Here is a 25,896-nt window from a genome sequence, read left to right on the forward strand (position 1 = left end):
ATTGTGTTTTCCAGAATCTACCTCTCCACATCTGTTGATGTACATTTCAGTGTACATTTCATCTCAAGTTCCATTGTAATGAAAAAGAAAAATAATGTAAAGGCAAACAGATGCTCTCTATGAATTTAGCCTCATTTCATTTCACTTGTGATGTGCCTTGAATGTTTTCTTAAAGCAAATGGAAATTTATTTAACTGTGAGATTTCCTTCCTTCCTTCCTTCCTTCCTTCCTTCCTTCCTTCCTTCCTTCCTTCCTTCCTTCCTTCCTTTCTCCCTCCCTCCCTCCCTCCCTCCTTTCTCTCTTTCTTTTTCTCTGTTTCTCTTTCTCTCTTTGTTCTAGGGATGGACCTGAGCAAAATTCACCACAAATTGGTCAATTTAGTGGCAACACTGCATTGGAATCTGTCTACAGCACCTCAAACCAGGTTCTAATAAAGTTCCATAGTGATTTTACAACAAGTGGCTTCTTCGTCCTTAGTTACCATGGTGAGTGTTGCACACCTGAAGGATATGTGTGCATGTCTATTCTTTTCTCTTTTTTAATAATAATAAACACAAAGGACATATTCCTAATTGGATTGATAAATTATTTCTGCTTGGCAGTAATAATTGTATGACAGTAAACATGAGGACTTATAAGTAGGCCAAGAGGTAGAATGAGAATCTAATAACAGAGCAGGGCAAACTTTGTACCTGAAATGTCCCATTGGCATTGAGAAAATCCCCATCAATCAATTGCAAAAGGCAGCTTTACTTGGAATAGCTTTCATTCTGTGATGATACCTTTAACACCATCAAACAACAACATCTCCCAATACAGGTCCTTGGGAAGGACTCAATAAGTGGATAAAAATGCCAAATCCAGTCTAAGCATCTGGCTGAATGTAGAACGAACCATAATAATGATACATTGATTTCTATAGCATACATCAAGAGTAGAAGGAAGCAAGGAGAGGAGAACAATACTTTGAAAGTCATCTTATTCCACCTTTTGTTCATTACAAATTATATAATGTAGCATGTTTTAAATAAAAGCACCGTAGCATTTTAATAAAAATGGTATAATATGAAATGTAGTACAGAGGTACAAGTTCTGTGTAGCCTTTAAGGAGCACACATTTGGTAGCTATATCTGTTCAGACCAGTGGTGGGTTTCAAAATTTTTTTACTACCGGTTCTGTGGGCGTGGCTTGGTGGGCATGATGTAGCTTGGTGGGCGTGGCTTGGTGGGCATGGCAGGGGAAAGATACTGTAAAATCTCCATTCCCACCCCACTCCAGGGGAAGGTTACTGAAAAATCCCCACTTCCTCCCGATCAGCTGGGACTTGGGCGGCAGAGAATAGATGGGGGTGGGGCCAGTCAGAATTTTTACTGCCGATTCTCTGAACTACTCAAAATTTCCGCTACCAGTTCTCCAGAACTGGTCAGAACCTGCTGAAACCCACCTCTGGTTCAGATTAACAGTTGTGAATCTAATTAACAGAACTGATAGCGAGAATATATTTTACCAATATATGTTAAATATACCAACAAATGTCAATAAAGGTGTTTGTCATAAATTTTATGAAATGGATGCATATGTTCCCACTCCAGGGGAAGGTTACTGAAAAATCCCCACTTCCTCCCGATCAGCTGGGACTTGGGCGGCAGAGAATAGATGGGGGTGGGGCCAGTCAGAATTTTTACTGCTGATTCTCTGAACTACTCAAAATTTCCGCTACCAGTTCTGCAGAACTGGTCAGAACCTGCTGAAACCCACCTCTGGTTCAGATTAACAGTTGTGAATCTAATTAACAGAACTGATAGCGAGAATATATTTTACCAATATATGTTAAATAAACCAACAAATGTCAATAAAGGTGTTTGTCATAAATTTTATGAAATGGATGCATATGTTCCCTACAAAAACCATAAAATCTTATAAATCTAATAATTTGTCATAGACTTGTGAGCAATGTTAGACGCAAGCTAGTGACCCTGTAATTTCTTGTATATATTTTTTTCAATACTAATGTGCTTATTGTTATAATATAAACTGGAACGGCGTGTTAATTGGAACATTTCTGCTACTTTCATAGCATATCAACTTCGAGTGTGTCAGCCTCCACCTAGTGTACCTAATGCTGAAGTTCTGACTGAGGATGACGAATTTGAAATAGGTAAAGTTAATATTTATATAGACAACCACGCGCATGCGCAGATGGTGCAATTGCGTGCGCAGCGCACGGTGGGACGCAAGTGTGAAAGCTGTGCACATGCACAGATGATGTGGTTGTGCATGCAGCGTACGGGGGGCAGACGAAAGCTTTGTGCATGCACAGATGGTGCAGTTGCGCACGCAGCACATGCGGATGGCATGTCCGCGCTTTGCACAAACCTGTTCGGCACTCGGTGAGTAAAAGGTTGGCCACCACTGTACTATAACAATAGTAATAGTACTTAGACTTATATAGCACTTCACAGTGCTTTACAGCCCTCTCTAAGTGGTTTACAGAGTCAGCATATTGCCCTCAACAATCTAGGTCCTCATTTTACTGACTTCGGAAGGATGGAAGGCTGAATCAACCTTGAGCCTGGTGAGATTCGAACTGCCAAATTGCAGGCAGCCGGCAGGCAGCAGAAGTAGCCTGCAGTACTTAACATGGTTGTTAAGTGGATCCAGCTTCCCCATTGACTTTACGCTTCAGAAGGTTGAAGAAGGTGGTCATAGCTGGGATATTGCACCTGTCATAAATACGGGCCAGTTGCCCAGCATCTGAATTTTGAACATGTGACCAAGGGGATTCTGGAAAGGTCATAAGTGTGAAAAACAGTCACAAGTCACTTTTTCAGTACGTTGTAACTTTGAAGGATCGCTAAATTAATGGCTATAAATCAAGAACTATGATAGCTAGATAGTTAGATTTTGATAGATAGATAGATAATGATAGATAGATAGATAGATAATAGATAGATAGATAGATAGATAGATAGATAGATAGATAGATAGATAGATAGATAGATGATAGATACCATGTTTCCCTGAAAATAAGACCCTGTCTTATATTTTTTGAACCCCGAAATAAGTGCTTGGCCTTATTTTCAGGGATGTCTTATTATTTTGGGGCACATGGAGCAAGACGGGACTCCTCTTGCTGTCTTACCTGATTTCCAGCTCTGTCTCCCTAACCCTAACCAAAGGAAATGGCAGGGACTGGCTGTGCATGCATTTAAATATTTTCAGGGAGAGCTTATTTTCGGAGGGGGGGGTATTTAAATATTTTCAGGGAGAGCTTATTTTTGGAGGTGGGGTATTTTAGTGCATGTGCTCAAAAGGCTTATTATCAGGGGATATCTTATTTTAGGGGAAACAGGATGGATAGATAGATAGATAGATAGATAGATAGATAGATAGATAGATGGAAGAAAGAGAAAGAGAGAGAGTCATATTTTTCTTTCCCAAAATAGAGTGCTTAACACTTAAATTGGCTCGTGGCAAAAACAGTATTTTCTATTTTTAAATTGTTCACACACCTTGAAGTAATTTCAGCTATTCAAGGCTGATTTTATCAGTAATGAAACTGCATCAAGACATCCTATTATAAAATTCCCCAGACACTCCAGGTATATCCAAAGAGCCCTTTTCTATTTTTACCATAGCCATTCTTTATAGTTATATGGTCCCTCTGAGATACTTCAGTTGACTGCTGTTGTAAAACCTTCTGCACTCTGTGGCATTCTTCATCTGGCCAATAGGGTTTGGCTGTGATACTAAACAGCAAAATGTGCAGATGGAGGAGGCAGACATGTACAGCCAGAGGCAATTTGATGTCCATTACCTGGTTAAATGCTCAAGACTATTTTCTTTAAAACCAGTTTGCTTGTTCGATCAGATGTTCCCTTTCTGTAAAGGTTTTAAGAAATCATTCTGCTGCTTATGGGTACAGCTATTTCAGATTGTGTTCTCTCTAAAGATGTTGACGCTAAAGTAGGGAAACATTCAGATATGTGGAAAATAGAATATTGGTAAATACTGCCAAGTACCACAGCTCTGCAAAGAATTAAAACAAGGTTTTTTATTAAATGTTAGGCTCTCTAGAAGCATGAAAGTAGCCATGTACTCTGGAAACATTTAAATGCTTGAATAAAATCGCCAAAGAATGTTTTCTTGATTCTCTGTGCATTTTTTCATATACATGGAGAACATTTCTGTTCAGAGCAAGGAAGCAAAAGTGCTATGCAAGCACAATTATGCAGAGCATTCACAGATGTGCAAGATTTCCAGAGGATGGACTGCTTTAATGCTCTAAAGAGGCATGTTTCATTTAAGCAACATGTTTTGCTATATGTGCCTTTCTAATGCATTGCACTATCCTATCAATTCATGCATAGTAATTAATTGTAACATCTATAGGACAGTTCATGTATTTAGTTCCTTCAGTTTTAATTATAAAATGCATTTATTAACATATATAAAGTGTATTGAAAGACACTCTAGATGGATAAATAGACAGGGAGACAGACAGACAGACAGACAGACAGACAGACAGACAGATAGACTGATGATTGATTGATTGATTGATTGATTGATTGATTGATTGATTCCGGGGAAAGTTACTGTGCTTAGGAATGTTCAAAGTTCAAGCATCAAATATACTATATAAGGAAATATTTAGAAGAAAATGGTCACCAACCAACTAAAAAAAAAATGTAATGTAATAAATTGTCTGTGGGGCCTGACTTTTGGTAATCTATTTATCTACGAGTCTATCATGGGAAAAAATCTATTTATGTGGTTATGAAGAGTCAACATTGACTTGATGGCTATTATAGATATATAATTTCTGAAACTAGTACTAGAAATAAGAAAAATAGATGTTCTTTTTTAATGGCTGAAACAGCTACAACAAAATATAAAACTTTTCAACTCCACAAATTCATGATCATGCAAATGTGTGAGTCACATTAATAGCATAGCTGGCATGAAATGACAAATTAGGTGGCTTATTTGCCACATCATTTCCTCTGTCTAATGGAACCTATTTGTGCTAGTGGTCATTTTCACATTATATAGGGTGGGAAACGTGCTTTATTAATCAATGCTATTGTCAACACTGAAAGTCTACATTAATTGCTGTTTAACTACAATCTTTCTCTTTTCCTCCTTTTTTTATTATGCAGGGGACATAATAAGGTACCAGTGTCTACCAGGTTTTACATTAGTTGGTAATGAAATTCTGACATGTCGACTAGGAGAGAGATTGCAGATGGATGGCACACCACCTTCTTGCCAAGGTTTTAAACTCTTTTTAAAAAAATATTTTTAGTATATATTTGCTTACTTTGATGTCCTGCATGTACTATTTAGTTAGCATCGATAAACACCAGGGGAGAATCATATATATAATGGGAATACTGACTAAGTTTGAATTGAAGTTGAGGAATATCCAGGGGGCAAATGTGAACCATCCCTGAAAGCATTTATTCAAAAGTGATTTATGTGCATTGCCTTCTTATTTCCTTTCCTTTTTCTTACCCTGTGCTATGGGTAAGAGAACACAAATAGTATTGCAGCCATGGTCTTCTCAATCATAATATATGGCTATTAAAACTAGACCATCAGAAACAGTGAATGATGAAAATCTGGTGCCTTAAAACTGTGCTTCTGGAGAGAATTGTTGAACATCAAAAAGAGCAAATCATTAAATACCAGACACAGTAAAATCAGTTTGTTCACTGGAGCACTAATAATAAAGATAAAGCTTAAATATTTTGGACATATACTGTAGAACAAGAAGCTTTTAAGAAGCTGTTTGGAAAATTTGATGGCAATCAAGAAAGAAGCTGACAAAAGGTGAGATGGCTGACTGTAATTACTGATGTCAAAGCACACACTTACAAGACTTCAAAGTAGCTGACAGACAATCCTGGAAAATAGTTGTCCATTAAATCATGAAGAGTCAGAAGTGACTAAACAATTGAGTGACCAGGTGGCTAAGATGTTAGACTAGGATTAGAAAGATCCATGACTGAAGTTCATATGTAGACATAAAAATTCACTGAATGACTTTGGGACAGTCCTTATTTTTTAGCCAAACTTATTCCTCATAGTTGTGGTAGATTCAAATTTAAATGATTTAAATGTTCTAGATTGGCACCAGCTCTCCTTTAGTTTTTATGCTACAAATAATATAGTATTCTTTTCTTTCGAGGGTGCTCCATGAAATTCTATTCATTTGGTAATCCATACCTTTAATAACTTGTTTATTTCAAATGTCACTTGACCCTTTTCAATCAAAATAATAATCAGCCATTTGTGGGAGGGGGAGATACTATTTAGCAAAAACTTTCCAAAACTTATTGAGACCATTTGAAAAAGATAAGTGGTGTATTAGTTCAATGAACAAACAAACAAATGAATGAATGAATTATCCACCAAGGGATTGCAATTACTCATGTTCTATCTTCTCATCCCATCCCATCCCATCCCATCCCATCCCATCCCATCCTGTCCCATCTATGAGTGGAAAAGCAATGATCTTGAAAATTTCCATTAAAAAAATAATCTTTGGTTATTTTTCAAAAAAGCAAGTTGAGGAAACTCAAATCAGAAGCTGTGTAATGCTTAGGGACAGAAATAAGGTATCTATGAACAGATCAGAAGTTTCCTAAACATTCATTTTCTGATATATTTTTATTAACTGTATTTTATTAAATACAAAAGATGCAGAGAAAATTTCATTTTTTTTATTAAATGATAATGTTACAATATGCTTAGTCTATTGTCACTTAATATGTAAGGTTCTTGAACTCGTAGGTATTCATCATTCTTAATACCTTTAATTGAAACTGCTGAAACCTGGAAATTGCTACTCCTTTTATTAGAAATATTGACCTTTCGAACATATTGCTAAAAATCCACACCTAGCAACTCAATTAAAGATAAGTCATAATCACTGTCTACATTCCTAATAAAAGAATAGATGCTATTTTGTTCTCATTTTATCTTCCATCCAGAGGTACATGTAGAGAGGTTTAGAAAAAATATTCTAGAAGATGGTGTTGTGCCTGGCTTGCCTAAAGCTATCAAATCACTCTGAAGAGATATAATTTTATTTGCATGCAATAAATGGTGTATCCTGGATTGCCGTAATGCTGAGTAGCCCTCATCAAAAGCAGAATCAGAGCTTATATTTCTTTGGTCTACTACATTGCATACACAAAGCAAAGGAAAAAGGCAGACACATTGGAAATTATAGTTTACAATGGAATATTAGATATACCAACCCGTGATATCTTAATATTTATACCCTCATACTATACCAGACCTGGTATATTTGACATATATTGGTGAACAGCAATAGTGGGTTGCTACTGGTTTGCCCTGGATCATGCAAACTGGTAGCGGCGGTGGCGGGAGTCTCCACCCACCCAGATGCTTCTGCACATGGGCAGAAGAGTTGTGTGCGAGCACTCGTGCACGAGCGAGCCAGTAGCAAACTAAATTGAAACCCACTACTGGTGAAGAGGAACAATTTGCTTTTACTGATTCTTCTACCTGTTGCCATTCAAGATCAGTTCAGCTCATTGTGAATGTTGCCTTATAAGGATAATTTAAGCCGTTCCTGTCTATGGGAGGAGCAGCTCATAGGTTTCATCATCCATCTTACATGTGTTTGGATGGTACCTTTTACCATTGATCAGAACTACAGTATATGTATCAACATCAGAAATATATACTGTGTAACAATAATGGGCTTCAATCAAATTGACCATCAATTTGACTTTTTAAAATATTTATTCTATCCTCAACCTAGAAACTTATATCTCTGTCATCTTACTCTATTGCAGAGAAGAAGCTTTATAGAACACAAAAATTAATTCCTTGAAGGGAAAGAGTTAGAGAGTCAAGTATTATTTAATTTCACCTGCATATTTCACCAAGCATATGGTGAAATAGATTTTCAATCTAGAGTTGACATAGTATTTTTTTTTTCTTCAGTCATCATAATTGTGATAGTAGAAAACAGGTAATAGTCTATCTGTATTAGGACTAACATTCAATTAAGCACTTAAGGGAAATATGGCTCAAGTCATCAAATGTTTAATTAAAAAAACTGTTTAGTTGTGAATAGCTTTGCTATTAAATGGCTAGGCATTTTATGAAAAAAATATGCACATTCTCTTAACTTCTTTTTTTTTTAAATATCCGTTATCTAGGAATTGTTTATTAATCCATTTATTTAGCAAGGTTTAATTATTATATTCTCAAAGGATAAAAATAATCTGTGCCACTGAAATATTTGAATAGCACATCATTTCACAAAGAGCAACGCTGAAATATTTGAATAGCACATCATTTCACAAAGAGCAAAACGTAACTTCTGGGGCAGAGAATCCTTTTCTTTTTCTCCAAATTATGCAGGCATGTCTAAAAGAGAGAAAAGAAAACAATACCAGGGAAAAGAAGTGAAAGCCCGTTGGGCAGACTTGGAAATAGCTCCATTTATTTTCAGACACAAAGCATACTAAGCATATGCTAAGTAGAGAGACAAAAAGAGCAGGCAAGCCATTCAGTTGATCAATGACCAACTTGCTCGGCTGGAAGGAAACTCTATTAAATTTATGGAAGTTTAGTTAAGTCTTGTGGTGCCTGCCTGATGGAATGAGTTTTCCTCAGAGATCTGAATGGTGCTCACCTTAACAATGTTCTGGAGGACAATAAGGCCCTGATTATCCCAGGATATGTTATCAAGTTTACCGCTTTCTATGTAGACTGTTCATTTTTTTCTTAAACTAGTTCTTATACTGTGAACTGATCAGAGTCAGTCTAGAGACAGGAGCACCTACATCACTTGAAATGTATGGTATATCGGTTAGAGAGATTCTAGGGACTGATAAAATACACCTGTTTTAAGGATTAAACAAGAGTTAACTCCTGCACCTTTCTGAATGTCCTCAATGTCAGAGTTTGTTGCAAAAATCAAATCCAGAAAGCATACACAGGTAAACTAATTCAACAGGATTCATTAACTTCTTTATATACATAATAACACAGGAAGTAAATTTACAATACCAACAGCAGATTCTTCCAATGTGTTAGAGAGGAGAGATTGCTTTCACTTCCAGTAGCAGACTAGTTTCGTTTTAGAGCTGAGCACAGAGCTCAGCCACGCCCAGACTTCTTGCTTAAGCTTCTGTTTCCAAACAACCCTCATTGGCTGATCCAGTTGCTATGCATGACCTTGTTACCATGTCTATGCCAGTTCATGAATATTCTGACACTGAAGTATCCCTCTCTTTGCACAGCCCCAATAGTTTTGTACCTTTGAAGCACTGAGAATATCAGCCTAGTGTCCCCACAGAGCCACCTTCTTGGAGGATGAAGAAAGAAGAGAAGAGAAGAAGTATATATATTTGGTGTATACTACAACTACAGTATATACCAAATCCTTTATGTAGTTAACTAACCTATCCCTATTGAAAAACCTTTCTTTTTCAAATCTTTAAGAGATTTGAACACTAATGGTGTTATCTAGTTTGGGCAATGAAACATCTGCAAGAAAACAACCAAGCTCAGAGAGCACCAAGAACCCCTCATTGAAAGATGTAATTTACTTTAACTATGCAAACTTTCTGCCATTTCAAGAGATACATAATGTATCAATGTACAGACTCAAAAAGTGACTGAGGCCAGGAACCATTTTATCAGGGGAGGGAAATGCAAGAACTAAGGAGTAACATGGCTCCTTAAGTCTGGCAAGGCTTATTTATTTATTTATTTATTTATTTATTTATTTATTTATTTATTTATTTATTTATTTTATTTTATTTTATTTTATTTTATTTTATTTTATTTTATTTTATTTTATTTGTCAAGCATGTATAAGATAACAGATATAAGTATAAACATGATTATGAATACAGGAAATGGATACAACAAATGGAGACAGTAGGAGAGAAATGGTAGGCACGTAGGTGTGCTTATGCACGCCCCTTACAGACCTCTTAGGAATGGGGTGAGGTTAACAGTAGACAGTCTAAGGTTAAAGTTTTGGGGGTTTGGGGAAGAAACCACAGAGTCAGGTAGTGCATTCTAGGCATTGACCACGCTGTTGCTGAAGTCATATTTTCTGCAATCGAGTTTGGAGCGGTTTACCTTAAGTTTGTATCTATTGTGTGCTCATGTATTGTTGTGGTTGAAGCTGAAGTAGTGATTGACAGATAGGATGTTGTAGCAGATAGTTTTGTGCACTACGCTTAGGTCAGATCGAAGGCAGAGTAGTTCTAAGTTGTCTAAGCCCAAAATTTCAAGCCTGGTGGCATAAGGCATTCTGTTGCAAGCAGAGGAGTAGACATCAAAATTAAGAGATCAAAATTTCCTCAAAGTGTAGATTTACAGTCCACAAAGGATGTCGAGAGTCAATAAATGCTGCATCCCTATTCTATCTGAAGTGACAATTATTTGGAATAATTATTGATACATAATAAGATATACTTGGATAAATAGATATCATTTCAGAAAAGATTATCTAAATATACAAAGGTGAATGTATCAAATAAAAGAATCTGAATACATTTCTTCTCAACTGTTTCCAGACATTTATCCATGTTTTGATGTATTTGGGGTGAAGTGTTTGATGTTCAAGTTGAAAAGACCTCAAATATCCTATATCTTTTCAGTTATTCAGTTGTATACAGCTCATTTTCTTGTCTCTTTTCTCTTTATTTCTCTGTCTGTCTCTCTGTCTCTGTTTTTCTTTCTGTCTCTCTCTCTCTCTCTCTCTCTTTCTCTCTCTCTCTCTCTCTCTCTCTCTCTCTCTCTCTCTCTCTCTCTCTCTTTCTCTCTCTCTCTTGCAGTATTGTGTCCTGCAAATGAATTGCGCCTTGATTCAACTGGAGTGATCCTGAGCCCAGGCTACCCAGATAGCTATCCAAACCTTCAAATGTGTGCTTGGACCATTACAGTGGAAAAGGGTTACAATATCAGCCTTTACTATGAATTCTTCCAGACTGAAAAAGAATTTGATATACTTGAGGTGTTTGATGGTAACTAAAGGATATTCAACTTTGAATGCATAATAGGTCTTTTAGCAAATAATATTACATTATGCATTGTATCAGAAATAACACAGTGTAATTGTTGCATACAATTAATGTATGCAGTTAATGAACATTTCCATATGCTATGAACAGATGGCTGCAATATATTGCATTATTCAAATAATTATATATCCAACAAAAACATTTAACATTTCTCTAATTTTGGTCTTTCTTTTTTCCTCATATGTGTTCCCTGGGATCAAGGACCAAATAGTCATAGCCCATTGCTCATCTCCTTAAGTGGAGATTATACCTCCTCTCTCAATATAACAAGCTCTGGCCATGAAGTATTTCTCCGATGGTCAGCAGACCATGGTACCAACAAAAAAGGTTTTAGGATAAGATACATAGGTAAGTCACCCCTTCTTCTTCTTTTTTTCACTCTACTTCAAAAGAATTAATAAAGGTAACAACTAGCAGATTGGGATGGAAGAGAAATGGAAGCTGGACAAATTGTATAGAGAAGGGGGAAATAAGATCTTGGAAGATTTTAAAATCCAACTAAATGCAAGTTCAGTTCTATTGTCAATATAATATCTAACCAGAAGATATGATGATTTTCCTTTCTTCTTTCTTTCTTTCTTTCTTTCTTTCTTTCTTTCTTTCTTTCTTTCTTTCTTTTCTTCCTTCCTTCCTTCCTTTTTACCTTTTTTTCCTTCCTTCCTTCCTTCCTTCCTTCCTTCCTTTCTTCCTTTCTTCTTTCTTTTTCTTTCTTTCTTTCTTTCTAACTTTCCTTCCTTCTTTCCTTCCTTCCTTCCTTCCTTCCTTCCTTCCTTCCTTTCTACCTTTTTTCCTTCCTTCCTTTTTCTCTTTCTTTGTTTTCTTTCTTTCTTTCTTTCTTTCTTTCTTTTTCTTTCTTTCTTTTCTTTTTCTCTTTTTTTCTCTAGTTCAAAGTAGGCAACCACCAAATGACCTCAGTATAATTTGTTTGCCTTCAAGGAAGGTGACAACATCATCTAAATCATAGCAACTCATTCTCTTAAACTTTTGCTTATTTGTGTTTAGAAATGTGGGCAACCATGAAGCATGTAATTCTGTTTAGGTTTCTTTAGATTTTGGTTTCAACTCAAGAAGCTTAAAGAACCTTTAAATTATAAGATGAGTTTTCTTCATTTTTTCTTATCAGTAGTCCCCTCATAAGAAGATATGGATGTGAAAGACAGTCTGCTATGCAAAACTCCACTGGAGGGGACAAGAGAAAGAGAAAGAAAGAGAAAGAGAGATGTACATTTGTAGAAAATTAACAAGTCATTTCCATATTCCACATAATATGTTTTGTGGCTCTCTGTCTTTCTCTTCCTGACAAAAGCATTGACATTTCTTTTATCCAGCCAGCATATATATGTCATCTTTCTTAATCTTTCTTTCCAATATTAAATTACCTTGAGCTCATGTTAAAAACAAGTATCAATTACAAATGTGTAAAATCTTCTAATGGAAAAATTAAACAGATGACAGTTAATACAGTATAAGTAAAATTGTATTTGTAAGTGATTTTTTTTTTTTTTTTACAAATGGGAAAATTCATAATGTCAGAATTTGGGAAAAAATGCAAAACTCTTTGGTTCTTATTTATAAGATTTATTTCAATACTGATATTTGCAATATCCCTTTACACATGGTTGTAAGAACATTGGAAGTTGCAACATCCTGTTGGCTTATTGGAACTTTAGTTTAGCTATATAGATCTTACTTTCTGTCTTTCCATGATTCCCATTTCCCCAGAAGAGAAATGATGCCAGGGTAAAGATCTCTTGTAATATGAACCCAAGATAAATGGATTTATTTTTGTAGTTTACAAGCAGTTTTATTTTCCCGTTGTTTGTAGCATCATTACTAAAATGCAATCACACATATAATTCCTGCAGACACCTGTCTGGTATTAAACAGTGCAATAATTAACATCCATGAGAGGAAGAAATTCATGCATTGTTTCTTTTGTTCCATTTTTCAAGCTGTTTACTGCAGTACTCCAGAGTCACCACCTCACGGTTTCATTGTAAGCCAGACAGGAGGGCAACTCAACAGCATGGTTCGCTGGGCTTGTGACCGAGGATTCCGTCTCGTTGGGAAAAGTACTGCTGTGTGTAGAAAATCTCCCCTTGGATACTATGCATGGGATGTACCTGTACCAGCCTGTCAAGGTTAAGAATTTCATTACAAATTTACATTCTCATTGTTTGGCTCTGATAATGTTAGCCCTTTGAAGTAGACCAGGTCAGGAAACAGACATTACAAAAAAATACTAGAACTCTACTTTATGGAGACTAGCTATAAAAACAGAATTTTGAAAGCCTGGTAGATTTATTTGTTTGTTTGTTTGTTTGTTTATTTGTCAAACATTTATAAAATAGCAGATATAAGTATAAACATGATTATGAATACAGGATAAGGATACAAATAAATGAGGACATTAGGACAGAGACGGTAGGCACATTGGTGTGCTTATGCACGTCCCTTACAGACCTCTTAGGAATGGGGTGAGGTCAACAGTAGACAGTCTAAGGTTAAAGTTTTGGGGGTTTGGGGATGAAACCACAGAGTCAGGTAGTGCATTCCAGGCATTTACCACTCTGTTGCTGAGGTCGTATTTTCTGCAATTGACTTTGGAGTGGTTTACCTTAAGTTTGTATCTATTGTGTGCTTCTGTATTGTTGTGGTTGAAGGTGAATTTCTTAAGTTTCTTCTTTACTCCTTTCTTATTGGGGGAAGGCTTAATTACTGCCCCATATTTTTTTTCAAGACTATTTCTGGATACTTCTACAAATGCCAATCAATCCTTTTATTTTATTCTAGTTCATGGGTAGTCCTGCTTACTTTCCTTAATATAGCACACAGCAGCCAGTTAAAGAGTACATGTATCTCCAGTTCATGAAATATAAATGGTTTGTCAGTTGCTTTCCAGTCACAATTAATAGTATGCATTGTTTCTAAATTGAGGCATCTATAGATGGGCACATGAGGAGGTCAAGTGGCAAAAGACTTGACATTATCCACTTGCATGTAAACTGTGATGCAAGTATGGAAAAGGTATTGTGACACCATGATACCCATTTCTTCATTTTGGCACCATTGTGGCTAATTGAAGATGACTGAGGTCCAGAATAAATGGAGTCTTATGGTCTTTATCATAGATCTTCATCCACTGGAGCTTACTCAGGCAATAGGTTACCACATAGAAATGATGGTATGAGGCAAAGTGAGCAGTTCTTATTTTTAAATCACACTGGTGATCACTTAAGAGAACAGTTTTTTCTCGATTATCATCAGTGGGAACTTCATATGCAACAAAAGATCAAAAGTTGTTAACTGATATCAGAACTTATGAGATTTAATGTTCACACTGGAATTTAATAAATGCCTTTCTGTCTCATCATCTTGGACATTAGAATATTGGTGATTGGAGAAAGGACGCTATCATGGTGTCTTGTCTATGGAATGCTGTCCTATGAGAGATGCTCACAATAAGATTTCAAACTCACTTTTGTTAAGATCCTGGCCAGAACTTTTAACTTTTAATCTACATGGTTTAGGAATGAATTACCTGGAGAAATCATCTTTTTTCCAAGAGTCAGTACTCCTCTAACTCAATTTAGCCAAATGGGCATGCTGCAGATTCCGTCAGCCAAAGAGTGTTGGGAGTGTAGGGAGTAGAAAATGAGTTTTTTCTGCGGTGGCCTCTGCTCTGTGGAACATCCTCCCATTGGACATTAGAATGACCCCACCTTCTAAGTCTTTTTTAAGGTCCTAAAAATCTGCTATGTTCCCAAGCCTGGAGTGCTGAATGTGTCAGGGGCTGCATTTCCTGGCTTTATTGCTAATTGGCCAAGTATCTCTTGGCTGCTATATATATTTAATTTGGATGGGTTTTTTTTGTGTTCTTTTAAGTGTTTTTAATGTTTTAATTGTAATATATTTTCTGAATTGTAAACCATCCAGAGTCATTGATTGATCTGGGCAGCTATAGAAATGGAATAAATAAAATAATAAAATAAAACTCATCCAAATAAATTGACTGTTGACTGACATTTAGAATGACCGACATTCTGAATGTATCCCCTCCTGCATTTTCATTGCAGCCATAATCAATGTAATACCGTTTAATGGAAATACTTAACAGCAAAACAAAGAATATGTTTTCAATTACTATAACTCAAAACTCAGAAAAGATTATGAATTTCAGATTATTGAAACAAATGCAAACGTGTTTTTATTTTATTTTCCTCAGTTACATTTTCCTATACCAAAACATCATTAATTCTAAAAATGCTATCATAGTTATGATATTTCTACATTTCTATTATTTTATCTGTTTAATGGCTTTTTGAAATATGTATTTTATGTCATTAGAAGGAAGGAGTATTTCAGAGTGATGCTAAATAACATTTTTACAATGTTAATGAATGCACTTCGGGGGGAAAAAACCCAGATGTAGCATTTGGAGATTTAGAAGTCTATCATGGGTTGCTTGTAACCCTTGGATATCACATTGTTTTTTGTTTTAATTATTATTATCTTAATTCTATTTTATGAGTTTCATTATTATGATTATTTTGTGAGTTTTATTATTTGGATATTAGCCACTCCACATATTGGAGATAAGCAGAATATAAGCATTGGCAAATTAATTAATATTGAAATCTTTTTTATCAACCTAGCTTAAACACAAAGTACAATAACTTTTTAATTTGTTTTATTTTTGTTTTCATATTTGGTGCATGATTTTCATTTGTATCAAGTTGAAAATGAATTTTATATTCCTTTTTTCATTATCATTATTACATTCACTATAATGTAAAATCACAGCTGCCAGTTCTTTAGCTGATATTGGCCTTCATAAGTTTCAAGTTATAACTCAAGAACTTAGGATGTTGTAGGATCAGTGTAGTATATGTGTGAATCTAGTCAGAGTGGCCTTTTGTAATTGACACATGTAAATTTTGTCAATATGTAGATTTTTTAAGTGGTCTCCAAGAATTTTTCATTGGAATCCAATGTGGCAATAACCACTGAGACCACCATGGCTGGTTTATGTCATAATGTTTCAACTTTGATTTTCAAATCTTGATACTTTCTGATCTTCTCCAATTCTTTGTCTTTTATTCTACTATTCCCTTAGTACTGCCACAAATTATCCACATTGTCTTCTTTTATTATTATAGTTAGTTGTACAATCGGCTAGATGTTTAGACTGGATTTGGCATTGTTATCCATCTATTAAGGCCTTCCTAAAAATCTCAGGATAAGCAGATGTTGTTTGATGGTTTTAAAGGTTTTATTACATGATGTAAGCTATTTAGCTGCCTTTTGTAATTGACTGATGGTGATTTTGTCAATGCCAATTGTGTTCAAGAGATGTTCCAATTGTTTGGCGATTATTTTATTATTATTAACTGCAGTATTATTTAATCACTAATGTTTTGTTTTGTATTGTTTAATTAAGCATATAATGTTTTCTAGGCGACTGGAATATTATTGTCATTCTTAATCTAAATGGCAAACTAATCTTCTTAAATAATCCTAAATGAATTGGTGAAATGATATCCAAATAATGCCATATAAAACAATGAATATTTGCTGATGTTCATCTCATACAGCATTGTCTGGAAATCATTTCATTATATCCAGCTTCATGAAAATTATATTGCATATTACCACTCATATTATACCACTCATAATAACACTCATTATTTTTAATATGAATTTCCTTCAAATGCATTTTCCCACCTAAAGCATGAATATGTATTAATACACATGTATGGTGAACATTTGCAATTTAGACATATACAAGTGAATAGGCACATAGAAAAATGCCAGCAGAATGTTTTCTCAATTTTATGCAAGACATTTACTGGTGGAGGCATGATTTTTAGGAGTTGAAATTTCCTGAGATCCATTTCTTAAAAGACTAAAGAGTTCCAAACAGAAGGCCTCATTTAAATTTATTGAAATCAAGTTTATTTTAAAACACTTATGTTGATTATTTGTTGATTTATAAAAATAGCAAAATGCTGTACAAATGCCAGTGTATTTGAGAACTTAAGGACAATGTGACTTTCTTAGCTGAGCTGTCTCTAAATTATATCTATTTGACTTGGTTATGTCTTGGTAATCCATGCATAATGTAGCTATATGCAAAATGTTTTGGGGTCAGTCTGTCCTAGCCCTATAAAGTTCTGTTCTGTTCTGTTCTAGTTTAGCTTTGCAGGACTGTTTGAATATTGTTGTTGTTTTTTTCATTCTAATTCTTGGAATCCCAAGTAGCAATAATAATAATAAAAACCTTTGTCTGTGCCTATATTTGTGAATCAATCCACAAATTAACTTGGATATTTTTTAAAAAATCTATTTTTATCTTTCTGAATCTAAAGGAAAGTAGCATATTCAGTGTACACTTCAAAAACATTTTAGAAAAAAAAGTTTTGAAACAAGGAGAAGAGCAATGTATTTTTAAAACAGATGTCTCTTTTTTAGATTCCCATGTAATCTGGAAAACAAATGTGTCTCTGAGTATTTGATGTACGAAAAAAGCCATGTCTGTTATTCAATTCATTAATACAGCAGCATCCTATGGCAAAACTCATTTGGAAATCAGAAAATTGCTTAACGCATTGTAAGCCGCCCTGAGTCTCTGGAGAAGGGCGGCATATAAATCAATTTAAAAAAAAAAAAAGTGTTATGGCTTCAAAGAGATGCTGAACTCATACTTTGCCATACCTCTTCCAAACAATGTTCAAAACATGCATAGTTTTTGTACAAAGTTTGATCAATTAAAGATATTGGATTCCCTTTAATTCAATTAAAGGGAAATAACTCTTGACTTGGACATTCTTTATATACAGAAGTTGTTTGAAACCTGAATAATTATAAATTAATAATGATGGTGTGGGATGCTTGGCCCTCTCTAGTTTGATTGTTTTCTTGCAGATGTTTTATTATCATGCTAGGTAACATCATCAGTGCTAGAAGGGAGTGGGGTTTGCTCTCTTTTTATATATGGTACTAGTGGCTTACTCCGTCAGTATTGATGGAGTGTTCTTGGTGGTTCCTTGATTAGGCTGTTTGTCTGAGTTGGTAGTTATTTGATTGAGCTTTTATTTACTTCTTATCTTTTGTCTAGTATTAATCTTGGTCCCAAAGGTATTTTTTCAAGAAGCAACAGGACTTTCTGGTTTTTCTTTGAAGATTTTTCGCTTCTCATGTAAGAAGCTTCTTCAGTTCTGAGCGAATGGTGGGGAATGGAAGGATTTATACTCCTTGCAGACAGCTAGTTATTTGCATCCTTTTAGCAAGCTGTTGAGGGCACCTGGAAGGTTTATCTTTGTTGTCAGGGTCACCAGAATAGTGCAAATGGGTGTGGACAACCATGACCTAGATGACTGAGAATCTACATAGACATATTAACCTTAGTGTTAATCTCTGCTTATTTGATTGCTGGTGAGGAGGTGTTTTGATTGCTAGTGAGGAAGAGTTTAGGTCTTTTTGTTCCCTTTTTGGCTTTTTGTTTGGTTTGATTGATTTGATAAGTATGTCCACTAATGGTGATAATGCAAGTGCTAGTTCTAATCTTAGATTAACAGAAAGAGAGGTCCCTTTTATCAGGCAGAGATAGGGTACTACATAAATCAGCATGTCTTTGCTTTCTATTTGTCTTGCTACCTCAATTATGATGAATAATTTCCAAAAGTAAGAGTGTTGAGTCTTGCCATTATTACAAGTAATCAGATGGCCTTTATGTTATCTTCACCACCTGAAAATTACTATTTGATGAATAGCTAAGCGAATTTGTCAGTTTGTTGCAAAAATCAAACCCAGAAAGCACACACAGGTAATTGATTTAGCAGAATTCATTAACTTCTCTTTATATATAAATGTAACAATACCAACAGCAGATTCTTCCAACGTGGTAGAGAATTACAGGCAAAAAACACAGGCAGAGGAGAGAACAGCAGAGATGGGTTTCAGACTAGTTTGCAGCTTTAGAGCTCAGAGCTAAATACAGAGCCACACCCAGACTCCTTCCAGTTTCAGTTTCCAAATAGTCCTCATTGGCTGACTTAGTTGCTATGCCTATTCATTGGCTGACCTTGTTACCATGCCGTATTCCAGTTCATGAATATTCTGACAGAATTCAGTAAAATCAACATGTTAAACAATATGGATAGAACTTCAAACTGATGGTCCTGATTCCTCTGAGCAGTACCCACTGCTGAAAAAAAGAAGATGTTGAGGAATGCTATGTATAATTCAATGCTGACTCAGGGGTATATGAGATTCCTAGTCTGCTTTGGCTGATGGTGCTACCATCTGCTGATGTAACGATTTGCATGATTCTGAAGGAGAGGTGGCATCCTAAGCCAATGCCAATTTGTCCTTAGCCTAAACCTGACACTGATGCAATGTTATTTAAACATGTACACTGCACATCATGCAAACTGAACATTATTTCTTAGGGTTGTAAAATAGGAGTAAGAGGCTAATAAAATATAGAGTCTTTTTCAACAGCTATTTTTTACAAACACCAGATTGTTGGAAGCAGATGGATTCTTATATGAACTCTTCCAAGGATGATTCTCTATGGGTCCTAGAATACTTTTAATGACTTCAAAATCAGTAGTTCCCCGTTTGCTTTAATTTCATTGAACTAGTTTGTTTTATTGGACTTGGTTTTGAAATATGCACATACAAAGACACAGATATTTTATTTTTACCATCAGGAAAATTCTCTAGCAAGTGGGGGGGAAAATATTCCACACATACATATCTATTGCATTTCCCCTTACACAGAATGTATTAACTTCTTAAAAAACGTGTCTATTAAATAAGCATCAGTGACAAGGAAGCATCGTTTCAAAACTTGAACAAATAATCTCTTTTGTTTCTTTTCAGTGTTATAATTTATTCTATCAATGCTGATTGGCAGGTATAAAATTCAAAGCTATAAAAGAGATGGGGAAGTGAATAGGCTGACCTTGGTCTTCAGTTTGTATTGTTTGAGGCATTCTATTTTTTGAGGGAAATGAATAACACTTCTGACAGAATGCTGAAAACCTTTATGGGAAACTACTTGAATGAAATGGTATCAAGAAATATTCTGCTAATCTAACCCAGTAAGAAAATAGAGCAAATAATTTGCAAAAGAAAGTATCGGGAGGAAAAAAAAAATGTGTTATTCACCAAATGATTGCCCAGAGACCAGTAGTGATGCTATGCTGCTAAATTAGCCAGCTAGTAAAAACTGCAGCAGCATAGCCTTTTGAAATGGTTCTTTGTAATAAAAACAGCAAGCAGTTGAACATATCACCTGAAGCCTTTATATGGGAATGAAACAAGAGTTCTTCTAAAACATCATTATAGAACCTGCTCCACTTTTCCTGTTCAGGAGGGAAAAAAATCTTTCTTTCCAATCGTGATGCCTTTGCATTTCCTTGAGTTTTCAACTTCTGGAAGATTGTGTTGGCACTGAGGAAGTTCTCTTCTTTCAGTTGGTCCCATTCTGCTCAAAAGCCCAAAGCAGTTATATTTTCAATCATATTTAAAAGAAGCCAACCTTTTGATGACTAAATAAATAATACTTAGTATATTGTTTAATAAAATCAAATTTTCAATCTGAAATGTAAGAGTTCTGAAGAAAAATAATCTAATAGAGCCAGAAAGACATGAAAGCATTTGAATCCTAAGTAGTTGGAACTTAAGCCTATTGTATAGATTGGGAGTTTTTCTGGCTTCAGACACTGCAAAGGGACAATGAAGTGAAGTTTGATGATGTCAAGCACCAAAAACTAAGAAAGACATGCTGAGTTTCTTCTAAGCAGTTTCCTTTAATTGTTCCTCATGTATAGACGAAATCTTGCCAAACTAAAGCAGATTACTTGCATAATTAAAAATATACTTTGAGAACCTTTACGGAGGACATGTCTTGACCCTCTTCCTGCCAAGAATACTATCTAAACTTTGCTGTCTCTTGCTCCTCTGGAATACAGCCCACCCCCTTCCTGGAATCCAGACTACATTCCACCACAGAAAAAATCAGACTACATTCCACCACAGAAGCAATTTGTGAAAAAGAAAAGAAAAAAAGTCTGAATGATGCATTATTTTTGATGCTGCAATCCTGCCAGGCATTTTTAGTCATATTTTCATATCTGAATTACAATTCTATTTCTGAATATTAGAGATAATAAACATAGAAATCAAGTTTGCCCGTTTAATCAAATCCTGCAAACTTTCTAATCCTTCCAAGCATCTTTAAGAATTTTAAGAACTCTGAAATCAAATTTTCATATTTGAATTACAGCTCTGTTTTTGAATATTAGAAATAATATATATAGAAATTGAATTTGCCAGTGTAGTTGAATGACATTTTGCCTGTCTATGTTAATGTTTCAGCGATCTCCTGTGGAATTCCAAAAGCTCCATTAAATGGTGGGATATTAACTACAGATTACTTAGTAGGCACGTACGTTACTTACTTTTGCAATGATGGGTACCGGCTATCCTCCAAGGAACTAACTACTGCATCCTGCCAGCCAGATGGCACATGGAGCAACCATAATAAAACACCTCGCTGTGTAGGTAAGCATAACCTAGAAAGGTCCTCTTTGCTTTGTTGTTAAACAGTTAAAGATCATTACTAGTGTTTCACTTTCCAAATGATTATAGATTTAAAAGGATTATAGATAATGAGTGAACCAATTTCATTGTATACATGATGTACAGTGACAATAAAGGCTATACTATACTAAGCATACCAAAGACATAAGTGAGTGTATGTATAGGTAGTCCTCAACTTACAACCATTCATTTAATGATGACTGTTCAAAGCTACAACAGCACTGAAAAAGATGACTTATCAGCAGTCCTCATACTTACTAGTGTTGCGTGTTGCAACCTCCCTCTGATTATGTGGTCAAATTTAGGCTCAGGTGGTTACAGCATCCTGAGGTCATCTGATTATCATTTGCGACCTTCCCAGGGGGCTTCTTACAAGCAAAGGCAATGACGGAAACTGGATTTGCTTAATGACCATCTGATTCACTTGAATAACTGCAGTGGTTTGCTTAATAGCTGTGGCAAAAAAAATGGATGCAATTCACTTAACAAATAACTACCTTGCTTAGCAATGGAAATTCTGGTCCCAATTCTGGTCATAAGTCAAGGACTACCTGTATTCAAAGAAAAACTTAATGAACGTAGAACATATATAATTGCAGATTATCCTCACTTAATGCTCACTTAATGACTGTCCTGTTTATCAGCCTTTTGAAGTGTCAGTGGGGTAAGAACTACCTGTACCAGATAACATTTGGGGATTAAAAAAAGTTTGTTAGGAGATTTTTTTTTTTCCCCCAAACATTCTCTGTAAGAGAGAAATCACAAAGCTGGAAGAATTTTTTCCAGCTAACAATTCTATACAGCTGCATCTCAATATAGTATTTTCTACCGATGTACAATTTTAATCGACTATAGTCCATATAGATTGGAGCAAAAAAAATTAAAATACACGAATTGTGAGTTTGACGGAGCGGTTTTCACCACTGATCTTGTCGCTGTTTTGCACTTCGGTCTGGTCGTGTGCCAGCTATGTTTCTTGGATGTTTTGGTTTGTGGTCTATGACCGCAATAAAGTATGCTATGCTATGCTACAGCTGCATCTCATAAAATCTTATGCCTTTAAAAAAAAAAAAAAAAACACCATTAGTCAGAAGAGATGGAACCAGACTTATTGTAATCTGAATTCTGTGTAATTTCACCTTATACCAGATTTAATTCATATAAACTTCCTATAGCCACACACAAAGTTTCAAAAAAAAAAAAAAAAAAAAACCCTTGTGTAGCTTAAGTACTAGGAACCTTTATAGTCACAAAATAAAGTAAGGCTTATTTTCCTGAACAGTTTAAGCACAGTATATATTTCTGTCCAAACTCTTTGTACATCATTGAGAATCCTTCATTAATACCAATGAAGCTGACAGGATAGATCAGGGGTGTCAAACTTAAGGCACGCGGGGTGCTTAGATCTGGCCCAAGAGACAGCCCTGGAAACAGCAAAGAACTGGTCCGTGGTGCCTCTGCCAATGAAAATGGAGCTCAGGAGGGCTGCATGCGGCCCTCCCAGGCTCTGTTTTCAGTCCTCTGCCAGCAAAAGTGGAATTTGGGGAGGCTGTCGTGGCTGAAAACAGAGCTCATGAGGGCCACATGCGGCCCTCCCGAGCTCCTTTTTCACTGGCAGAGGGTTGCAGGAGAAAATGGAGCTCAGGAGACCGTTTTCACTGCACAGCGCTCTGGCCTCCACAGGCACCCCCCAACACAAGTGATGTCAAGCTGGCCACAACCACCCTGGCCACACCCACATTCCCGCCCCCCAAGGTCAAACACAACCCTGATGCGGCCCTTAGTGAAATCGAGTTTGACACCCCTTGGATAGATAGATGAGGACCTTCTCATTTCAATACTGTGTTTGGAAAAATTGCTTGACACCTACCAGATAGACTTCCTCCTGATGATCTTTTTTCAAGGCAGCTAAAATTATAGATTTTAACTGCTTGGTCATTCAATGCTGGGAATATTTGGGAATTGTGAAGTATATTTATATTGTTTCATTGTAAAATCTCTTCCAGGCTAATTGTTATCAAATGTTATTGTTTTTTTTATATATATATATATTAGATTGGACTTTTTTGTTTGTTTGCTTTTGTTTTTTGCAAGCTACCAGAGAAGCCTTTCTTTAATGAATCTATTGATTCATTTAATGAATTTATACATTCAAAATCATCATGATCAGACTGGAAATAAACAAACAGTGCTGGAGGGAGAGACTATATACTTATCAAAAGCAAAGAAAAAAATAGAATCCTCCTTTGAATACAAAATGCATGTTTTATGCCCCAAACTTTAATAAGACAAGTCAAAACTTGCTCCATTTTCTTTTAATGAACAAAACAGAACTTAATTATTGCCAAAAGTTATTCATATGGTAATGAGGGTGATAATGATGATTGAAAGAATGTTCCATTTGTAAGAGAATGTTGCTTATTTCAAAAAGGAACAGACAACATTCACTAAGTGTATAGAAGGTTTTGCTATGCTACATGTACATATACACACATCTACAACCATCCATCCGTTCTTTGTTTTTATATCTGGATGCCACCATTTGACAAGGAAGAATAGAAAATAGATAAAGCAAAATAGGTAATTGGGAAATTAAAATCAAAGTGAGTATAACAGAGAGGAAAAAGAAGAGCTTGTTGGTCAGAAAGATCGGCAGTTCAGTGGTTCGAATCCCTAGTACAGGTCTCCTGCGTGAGCAGGGGGTTGGACTAGATGACGTGTAAGGTCCCTTCCAACTCTGTTACTATTACTGTCTATTTAAGCCATCTGCTGCAGAACTTGTTTCATAAAAGTGCACCAAAAACTGTGAAGATCTCCACATGTGGAACATCACCATAAAGGCATTTAAGCCAATAACACATAGTGAGGAAAAAGCCTTTAACCTAGAAAAGATAGGGAAAGAGCCTTGGTGACGCAGCAGACTAAAGTGCTGTTAAGTAACACCAGCTGCCTGCAATTACTGCAAGTTCAAATCTCACCAGGCTCAAGGTTGACTCAGCCTTCCATCCTTTTGAAGTAGGTAAAATGAGGACCCGGATTGTGGGGGCAATAAGATGACTTTGTATAAAAAAGAACACTGCTTGGGGGCCCCGAAAGCCCTACTAAGCAGGTGTATAAAAAAGTGTGAAGGCTATTGCTTAACGCATTGTAAACCACCCTGAGCCTCCGGAAAAGGGCGGCATATAAATCGAACCAATAAATAAATAAATATGTTGTGTAAATTATTGGAGGTAGGCCGTCTTTTGGAGCTCTAAGTGGTCATTATTTAAATATGGTGAAGTATTCTTATTATTTTCAGTATTGAATACAATCCAGATAGATATAAGCATAGAAGAAATAAGATGTAATTACAGTTGCGAAGTTTTGTCACTTGTTTGTGCAATCTGGTTTTCTATCCTACAGCCAAGGATAGTGTTAGGAGGGAAAAAGCTCTCTTGTTAGTTATGACCAGAGGTGGGTTTCAGCAGGTTCTGACCAGTTCTGGAGAACTGGTGGCAGAAATTTTGAGTAGTTCGGAGAACCGGTAGTAAAAATTGTGACTGGCCCCGCCCCCATCTATTCTCTGCCTCTCGAGTCCCAGCTGATCAGGAGGAAATGGGGATTTTGCAGTAACCTTCCCCTGGATTGGGGAGGGAATGGACATTTTACAGTATCCTTCTCTGCCATGCCCACCAAGTCACGCCCACCAAGCCATGCCACGCCCACCAAGCCACACCCTCAGAACCGGTAGTAAAAAAATTTGAACTCTACCACTGGTTATGACATATATTCATTTTCTGACAGAAAGAGTAATTATGGATAGACCCTTGTGATACGATTCTGCTGATATTAATAATTTAGCAGTCAAAAGTTAAATCAGGAATTCTCATTTTAAAATATGAATATCCTGCTTCAAGATGTACGATAATCATCTGAATTCCAGAAACATTTATATAAGGAACATATTCCTGATCAAATAAACAAACATGTTTAAACACTAATATGTGGTCCATTAATTAATTATTTTGAGCAATAAAACAAACATTCTCTGCAGCAAAAAAAAAAAATGTTAAGCTGAAATAAAACCAGAATTAGCTACAATCTACAGATTACTATGCAACGGTTTAATTTATGAATTGAGATTAAGTTTCATGTCCTAATACATAAACTAATATCATGGATTGACGGTGTGAAGCTCTCAAAATATATTCTTTTTTTTT

At 35.8% G+C, this 25,896-nt stretch overlaps 1 protein-coding gene across 1 annotated transcript in view; it reads left to right on the top strand.

Moving 5' to 3' along the window:
- Positions 1 to 25,896, top strand: part of CSMD3 (CUB and Sushi multiple domains 3) — a 700,075-nt gene that overhangs the window by 585,981 nt on the left and 88,198 nt on the right. Inside the window, exons 44-50 of the mRNA XM_070942050.1 lie at positions 341 to 486; positions 2,080 to 2,160; positions 5,162 to 5,275; positions 10,841 to 11,029; positions 11,288 to 11,434; positions 13,039 to 13,227; positions 21,473 to 21,658. Of these exons, the coding sequence (XP_070798151.1) occupies positions 341 to 486; positions 2,080 to 2,160; positions 5,162 to 5,275; positions 10,841 to 11,029; positions 11,288 to 11,434; positions 13,039 to 13,227; positions 21,473 to 21,658 (1,052 nt within the window). The remainder of the gene's footprint in view (positions 1 to 340; positions 487 to 2,079; positions 2,161 to 5,161; positions 5,276 to 10,840; positions 11,030 to 11,287; positions 11,435 to 13,038; positions 13,228 to 21,472; positions 21,659 to 25,896) is intronic.

Source organism: Pituophis catenifer, unplaced genomic scaffold (assembly GCF_029215685.1).
Source record: "Pituophis catenifer annectens isolate HBS135680 unplaced genomic scaffold, rPitCat1.0.hap2 SCAF_3, whole genome shotgun sequence".
In the NCBI taxonomy this organism is placed as follows: Eukaryota; Metazoa; Chordata; class Lepidosauria; order Squamata; family Colubridae; genus Pituophis; species Pituophis catenifer.